At 43.2% G+C, this 7951-nt stretch overlaps 1 protein-coding gene across 1 annotated transcript; it reads right to left on the bottom strand.

The window, feature by feature from the left end:
• Positions 1–57: 57 nt before the first annotated feature.
• On the bottom strand, positions 58–7912 carry LOC116378273 (E3 ubiquitin-protein ligase MYCBP2-like). Its single transcript, XM_031840115.1, has 4 exons — positions 6198–7912; positions 5139–5271; positions 4926–5051; positions 58–1652 (listed from the first exon to the last, which is right to left on the bottom strand). Exons 1-4 carry the CDS (start codon positions 6234–6236, stop codon positions 1420–1422), a joined length of 531 nt encoding a protein of 176 aa, XP_031695975.1. The 5' UTR covers positions 6237–7912; the 3' UTR covers positions 58–1419.
• Positions 7913–7951: the final 39 nt, after the last annotated feature.

Raw genomic sequence — 7951 nt, 5'->3', positions numbered from 1 at the left:
GAGAGAGAGAGAGAGAGAGAGAGAGAGAGAGAGAGAGAGAGAGAGAGACAGACAGAGAGACACAGAGACAGAGAGACACAGAGACAGAGAGAGAGACAGAGAGAGACAGACACAGAGACATAAAGAGACAATGGGGTCAAGTCAAGAGGGGGAAATAGAAAGAGGAAAAAAGGACAAGAAGTTAAAGTGACGGGAAGATCAACAGATAGGTAGAGAAACATGGAGAGAAACACTTATAGAAGAGAAAAAAAGAGAAGTTACAGAACCAAGAGTCATGGAAATAAAAGTATGATGTGCACACAATTTAGTAATATGTGCTTTCCATTTAATTTTATATACATTTTGACTCTTTCACTCTTTTAGAGGGCGGCATACACCTTTAGCATGTCGCATGTTGTTAATGAACATCCTCAGTCTCAAAGTTTTTAGGGAGAAACAGCCCTTTATTATGTAAAAAAGGTTTAACAGGACGTTGTTCGTAACATCCCATATTAAATCCATTAAAGTGATCTAGGGTGAGTGTGAAGGGGACATGTAGGACAAGACTGATGGCATTAAGGCGATAAGTTAACTGTATGCTAAATTGAGCACATATTAATTTATGCACACAGATGAGGTTTTTTTCCTTCCCAAGACACCTCCCCAGGCTCCGTAAGGAAAAAAGGTGAAAAAATGATCACAAGTAGAGAAAAAGTAGAAATACACAAGAAAAGACCGGCAGGGAGAAAGAGAGCTACACGGGCTGAAAAAAAAAAGTGTTTTAAGATAATCGTAATACTAAATTGTGGTATTTTGTATTTGAATTATCCAGTATAAGCTATTAGTATGTGCTATATGTAATACTACTTAATGACTGGGACTGAATTTTTGCTGTTTTAGGGAGATTGAGTCGACTCTAAACTATCAACTATTTAGACTAAAGTTGTTCACAGTTGCACTGAAGTCCTGGGCTGGTTGAGGTAGAAAATGAAACAAGTTGTTAATCAAGGATGAAAAATGCAGATCTGAAATTAAAGCAGCGTGATGAGAAAAAGAATAAAAAAAGCTGACTAGCAGAACAAGCAGACAAGCAGAGAAATAAGCAGCTCAGCCTGTTACTTCAGCACACGACAACAATATCCCTTTCAACAAGACGTTTGGTCGAGTATTTAAGTTTGATATCTTGTTTTCAAAAACAAGTGAAAATACCTGTCAGTGCATATTCTTTGAAGGCAGTGTCACCCAATTTGATTTTTATAAACAAGATTTAAACATTCAATACTAGACATGTCGGCTTGTCGGGGATATTTCGGCACTCTAGAAACATAACTGCAGTGTTATGTGTCGCACGTCGTTGCTGCCCTTTCCAGAAAAATACATGAAAGAGGATGAATACAGAACAAAATCAGAAAAAAAAACTAAAAGCTGCGAGGAAAAGGATCAACACCTGTGCAAGCAAGCGCTGTCAGAAAGCAGGACAGACTTACTCGGAAGCTGTGGTTGTGGCTGAGACAGTTGGGAGGGGGATTGTCCAAACACAAATGGGCTGTGGACAAGGGAGGAGGAGGAAGAGGAGGGAGGTTGGGCGGCTTGCTCAAATACGGAGGAGGAGGGAGCTGCTGAGAGGAAGGGCCCAGACTGAACGGAATTCAGTATGGCACTCAACCGGTCACCTGCAAACATGGAGACAGAGGATGGGGAAAAACTACAGCTTATACTATGGCTTGAGGTTTCCAAAAGGGGGGGTGAGGATCAGTCAGAGTTTATCAGTCATTCAGTCATCTCCGACGCCGCCGCGCATGTGTGAAATGGGAGGAGTCGCCAGGGTCCCGGAAGAAAAAATCCTATTGATTTTCTGTTCAGACAATGCAAGTGGGTTGGCGGGAGCACTTCCAAGGCCTGAATGGGCGTCCAAAAGGTGAGCAAAAAGTGGAAAGGTACAAGGCCCGGGTGGATAAAACATAAGGAGAGAGGTGAACTACGACTCCCAAGAAACATTGGCAAATGGCATTTGCAGCCGAGTTCAAATGCTGTTTAATGTGCAGCAGCTGAGCAGCTCCTTTGCTATGTAGCCTGAGTGGTGGACTTTCATACCGTGAATGTTTGTTTGGTGGATCGCTCGACAAGCTAAGGAGCGGGAAATGGCACGTATTCCTGTCTGTGATTTAGAAAAGAACGAGACTTTAGCAACTTTAGACGGCCAGACTAACGTTGCTGCTTCATGCAGGATCTGATTGTCTGTATGTACCATCTGAAATAAGGTCTCCCCCTATATAGACGAATACCTGCAACAGTATTCCGTGCAAGGGTGTATACTGTAGTGGACATATGCAATGTAATTTCAAATGGACTTTGTTATGAACGTACACTATCGTTAAACTATCCAGGAAACTCTTGTGTTTCTATGTTGTGGAGCATTGATGACATCATCACCAGAAAACTTTCAAACAGGGTTGTACAGTGTTAAAAAAAAAGTACTTCGAGCACCAGCGGCTCCTCCCATTTCACAACTGTCTTTGGGGAAAGGATATGTTGAGGAAGGGGGCAGTGAGGGGGGGGGGGGGTCTCTTCTCATGTATTCATTTCAGGAGTCATTCTTCCGAGAAAAACATGTGCATCCTCATCAGAAGTTCCAAAAAACGTGCTGGCAGAAAATAGATCCTTCTCCATATACCGTATATATTGAGCTAACACTGCATCAGTAATAATTCAAAGACTCTTGTTGAACGTGCAACAGAAGTCTCTCACTCTCTTGACACAACTGAGTAGTTGTGAACCAGGTACAAAACCCAGTCACTGTGTTGTTTTCAAACATGGATTTAAAAAGTTTAAATCCGTTCCCTTTTCATCAATTGTTGGAGCCAGAATTGTGAGGCTGCCTGGCTGAAGGCCAGATGGGGGAACTCAACCAGCACGGCTGAATATTGAAGTCTGAGAGCATCTGTCAAAGAGGTTGCTCTCCAACTTGCTCAAAGAGCTTTGCCAAGGACTGGTCCATCAAGCTGACCAATCTGAGGGCGATCCACATGCCTCACAGCATGATGGGTCCATCGCACAGGTGGCGAGTGATTCAAACCCTCTGTCAGATGGTTCAGCAGTTGCCGTCACCTTGACCTAGAGTTGCAGAGGCCTTCGGCTTCCTAACGGCTTGAGCAAACATTCAGCGTGCTAGTGGTAGCTCGCTGTCCAGGGGTGTTCTTATTCAGGATACATGTGCTGCTCACAACAAACATTTTGTGAGGTTTCAACATTAAATGTCACAGCACTATTTTTCCCTTTTTGTGTATTGAGTGCGGGGGGCGGGTTCAAATGACTTCTCTGAAATGAAACAGAGACGAGACTGAACCATTTCCCCCGTTTACACTTTGCCAATTTCTGCATTCTTGGGCAGATCGGTCATCTGGCTTCGAAAAAAGCCAAGGGTGAATGTGACCAAGATGCATATAAACAGATTGCCATATCAAAACCACCTCGGAAAAGGTGATGTTGACAAAGGTATAAATGCATCCATCTCTCCACGCAGCCACATGAAGTTGCCACATAGCCACAGTGACACTGAAATGAGTCATCCTTCTACTTGTCACATTAAAGCAACAGAAACAGTGGCAGTCACACAGAAGGCTTAATAGCATGTTAGTGTTTAGGAGCCTTTCCATCCCCCTCTGGACAGGAGTAAGGCCGACACAGCTTTGCATTGAGCACAGTGAAAGAAAATTAGTGGCAACCAGACTTGCGATCAGCCTAACAGACACATATGTGGTCAAGTGTGAATGGAGCCTTTATTCTACAGTAATGGTGCAATAACTTAGTATTATTTGAATAACCATGGTTCTCTGATTAGCATGGCTAAACAGGTCAGCCTCCTTTTTTTCAAGCAGTGAGGAAGAGTTAAGGCGTTTGAAAGACAATTGACACAGCGTCAGCGAGATATTCAGGCAGAAAGATACACAGACATATTTGGGGCAAGCTGCTCTTTGACGGTGCAGCAGAATAGATGTGTTCATCGACGGGATATTTTCAGTATTCCACCATTATATTTAAGAAAACATGGATTATGTAAATGATCAAATGTTTTCAAAGAGACTGAATTGAGGCGACAAAGGGTAATCTCTGTTGGGCTAAAGCACCGCGCCCAACGAAACAGAGCCCAGAGCGTTCGGAAATGAACAGAAGCACACTGACTGGCCCATGCACACAGACATCGCAGAGATGTTGGGCATGAAATCGCAACAGTAGACACGATAAAAAGCATGCACAAAGAAAGAGAGATGATAGATCGGTGACAGATCGCACCTGTGATTTTAAAGAGATTAACTGAGCCATAGAAATAGAATGAGAGTAGAAGGGACATTCCTGTGCAATATAACATAGCAAGATGGTCAGGCGGCGGCCATTTTTATGTGTACCGTTTCCATTGCAAGGAACTGTTAGCGGTGAGCGCTATTGTGTTTTGAACTAGTCAAATAACTACGGCATATAGTTCTACTCTCATTCTTTTTTGATGGACTGACCCATACTGGATCTCATACACGTCGTGGAGGTGCTGTAAATTGTGGAGGTCGTATTTTAAACAAAAGAGGAAGTTGTACTCTCATTGCGATAAAGATGGTGAAAATGTCTGCATTTCTACAACTAAAATGAAGTAATGTATAAAAAAAAAAGTCTCAATCCAAAGCATAGAGGGGAAGTCAGATAGAGAAAATAAAGCGGGGAACAATAAAGACGAGGGGTGCAGAGTGAAGTCAGAGGTGAGGTGTACATCAGTAATGACAGAACACAGAAAAACATCAACTACTGCCCGATGACTCATAAAAGAACAGCATAAAGCAAAGTGGATGTTGAAAGCAAAGTGATATGCAGATTGAGGATATGTGATAGAAAGTTTTTCTGTAAAAAAAACCCAACAACAACCAAAAAAAAACAACTTTACGCCACGTCGAGCTGACCTTTGTTGTTGGAGATGCCGTAGTCAAAGCCCTGCGCTCCGTTTGAGGCTGCGGCTCTGTTGAAGGCCTGCACAGAGAAAGGGCTGGGCGGAGGGGTCTGGGCCACGTGCTCAAGCAGTGCTTGTTCTGTGAGAGCAGATCAAATTACGTCATCAAACAATTTATAGTAATTATAATAATATTTATTTGTACAGAACATACAAAATGGCTCACCGTCATCGTGGCGAAGGTACTGATTTCCACCGCGGTCTCTGGCCAATGACCAGGCCTCTCCTTCATCGCTCTCACAGAACTCCACTACACTGTTCTTATCCAGCTGAACCCAGTTCCCCTCTGAGTTGACCACCTGATACACAAACAACACTCTTTATCCACACTCACACACACTGAACACTTTGTCTCACACACACAGCACTGTCGCAGAAGATCATTAACATGCAATCATTGGATTCATCTGATTGGCACTGACAAAATCCACAGCAGTAGATCACATGAATTAGATTTTGTGCATCAGCAGACACTGCGGGACAAAACTGATGTAGCTAAACAAAAACAATAACTTACTCTAAGAAAGGGGTAGCTTATTGAAAGGTAAATGCATGAGGTTGTTTTTTCTCAATTTCCTGAAATATTATCATTTTGGAAGAAAAAAAAGACAGACGGAAGTATTAGTATGTGCAGGGTGCACTTCTCAGATCTCAGACAGGGCATTCCAAGTGCAGAGGAAACTATTGAACAGCATGACACACCACAGCAGCCAATGACGGGTCATATCTAAAAGAGGCGGGGCTCCGCTCATCACCGCACCAAAGACAATTTAGAAAAGTACCGGAGTTATTGACAAGATGGTTAAAAGTGCAAGAAAGAGACATTCAAGGCACAGACAGGCTCCAGCATTTCATGATCACACTTCCACTGAAAAGTCTGCAAGGCGGCCGAATATGACACGCTGAAACTGCAATAGATTCGTAGACAAACTGAAATTAGTGAATCAGGAAGCACGCGGAAAGTGTCGTAGCCGCAGGGAGTTGATCCTCAAGTGGGAAAAGATACACAACACACACCCGCACCCAGAAGCGCCTGATGCATTCCCCTCAGACAGCCAGATTACATTCTTTACATTCAAAATCAGTTTAGGAAAATAGAGGGAACCGCTAATCTCTGAGAATTAAGGCCAAAATCTACTAACATTGGCTACATTACAATATTTCAACTAAAGCCACAAAAAATAACAAAAGAAAACACATTGCATCATTTGGGGTGAGTGCGTACCTCGCCTATGGCCTTGACCTTGTTGCCAAGAACTAACATTCCAATGGGGATACCCCTAAGGTTTGGGCAGCTTCTGATGTTGTGACCAGAGGGGCCGGTCTTCACTACCTTATAAAGCCCCGGGCCGCCGCCCTGCCCTGCCCTGCTTTGCGCCCGAATGGGGGCCTCGTGGGAAGGGCAGCTGCTCACCTCCTTTACGCTCTCCTCCGATTGGCCCCTGACCTCCTGCAAGAGGTGAGAGCAATGGATTAGAGGCAACGTACAGTAGCACAACAACAGGCTGCAAAAATGTTTCACTCCAGGACAAGGTTCAGATTGCTAGGTCCAGAAATGTTACCGCGAAGAGCCACTGTTAGCAGGGTAACGGGCAAAAGAGCATGTACGCTCCAGAGCAACCTGCCTGGAAAAAAACTTTTTGAACATTAGGTCATTTCTCATATCGAGCAGTTATAAATCAAGTCTGTCACATGTGCTGTGTGATCTTCAACAGCTTTAAGCAATAGACATTTGGGGAATCCTTTTCTCGGCTAGAAACAGCCAACTGTTATATCTTGATTATTCGATCCGTAACCTCAGTGTAAAAACGATACGTTGCAGTTTCCCATGGGGGTCATGAGTGGGACTGTTTTAGTGGCCGGGTGTTTCCTGGAATCTTCTCGATACTGTTCCAGGCAAATAAAAAGTCCAGAACATAAGCCTAATAAAACCACAACCTGCAGTTTTTAAACTTCAGTTGTCGTATAGGTTAAACATGTGATGTATAAAGTTTTAACTAGTGAGCTTTAGGGGTTGCTGGCAAGTGGATTTTGTTACAGGACAGAGTCAGGCTAGCTGTTCTCCCCGTTTCCAGTCTTTATGCTAAGCTAACCTAGCTGCAGCGTTCTATTTACAGTGCCGACATGACAGCGGTCAAACTGTTCATATTGACTCCTTTGAGAGGCTGTGTCATGCTCAGGTGAGATACTCTTGTTCTACAATTACTACATATCACAACATGGATAGCTGGAAACATATTTAGACTTCCATCCTGAACAGCAGTAAGTGATATTCCAAAACTACATTTATTCCACGGGATATTAAAAAAAATGCATGTACTGTACATAACATTGTAAAAGTTTCAATATAATTGAAGATTGAAATACTCGCAGTAGAAACAACATGAGAATTTAACACATCTTGTAGTGATGCTGTTAAATGACCAATAGACAGTAGAACGTATTTTCATACAGGCTAAAGGGAGGCATGCTGTGACGCACAAGGATACAGGATCTCATGCAATAGACTAGACGTTAGTATCTTCAACCCCCATGCAACACACAAGCCTGAACAGTAATTACTTAAAAAAATAAAAAAATAATTGAAATGGGATCGCTGCGCTGAGTCTGTGGGCCAGAAGCCGCTGACGTACTGTTTTGTCACTGAAATGTCAAAATGAAACAAAGCAGACAACCATGCAGCTGTTGTTCGACCTCTTATGTCCGACTGCAACACTGTGGGGAGACTACAAAGTCACAAGGGGTTCAAGTAGAGTGACAGATGATAAAGCTAAGCTAAGGGGCATGTGTCCCTCCTTCATACAACTCACCTGTGGCGGGAATATAGTTAAGGGAGTCCACGACAAAAAGCCAATATCCCTGACTCCTTGGCTAGCGTTAAAGACATTCTGAGCAACAGATCGTGAGACAGTCAACAAAAACAGTAGATGTGAGAGAGAGAGAGAGAGAGAGAGAGAGAGAGAGAGAGAGAGAGAGAGA

This window comes from Anarrhichthys ocellatus, unplaced genomic scaffold (genome assembly GCF_004355925.1).
Source record: "Anarrhichthys ocellatus isolate YVR2014 unplaced genomic scaffold, GSC_Weel_1.0 scaffold2332, whole genome shotgun sequence".
NCBI classification, from domain to species: Eukaryota; Metazoa; Chordata; class Actinopteri; order Perciformes; family Anarhichadidae; genus Anarrhichthys; species Anarrhichthys ocellatus.
The sequence above is the reverse complement of the archived record's forward strand: the minus strand, read 5'-3'. Positions and strand labels throughout refer to the sequence as shown.

Excerpts from the sequence above, each read along its gene's own strand:
- LOC116378273 (XM_031840115.1), bottom strand. The coding sequence starts at position 6,236 with ATGTTAGTTCTTGGCAACAAGGTCAAGGCCATAGGCGAG. Across the intron at positions 5,272-6,197 it reads AGGTCAAGGCCATAGGCGAG|GTGGTCAACTCAGAGGGGAA; the intron begins GTACGCACTCAC and ends TTTGTGTATCAG. Across the intron at positions 1,653-4,925 it reads CGGCATCTCCAACAACAAAG|GTGACCGGTTGAGTGCCATA; the intron begins GTCAGCTCGACG and ends CCATGTTTGCAG.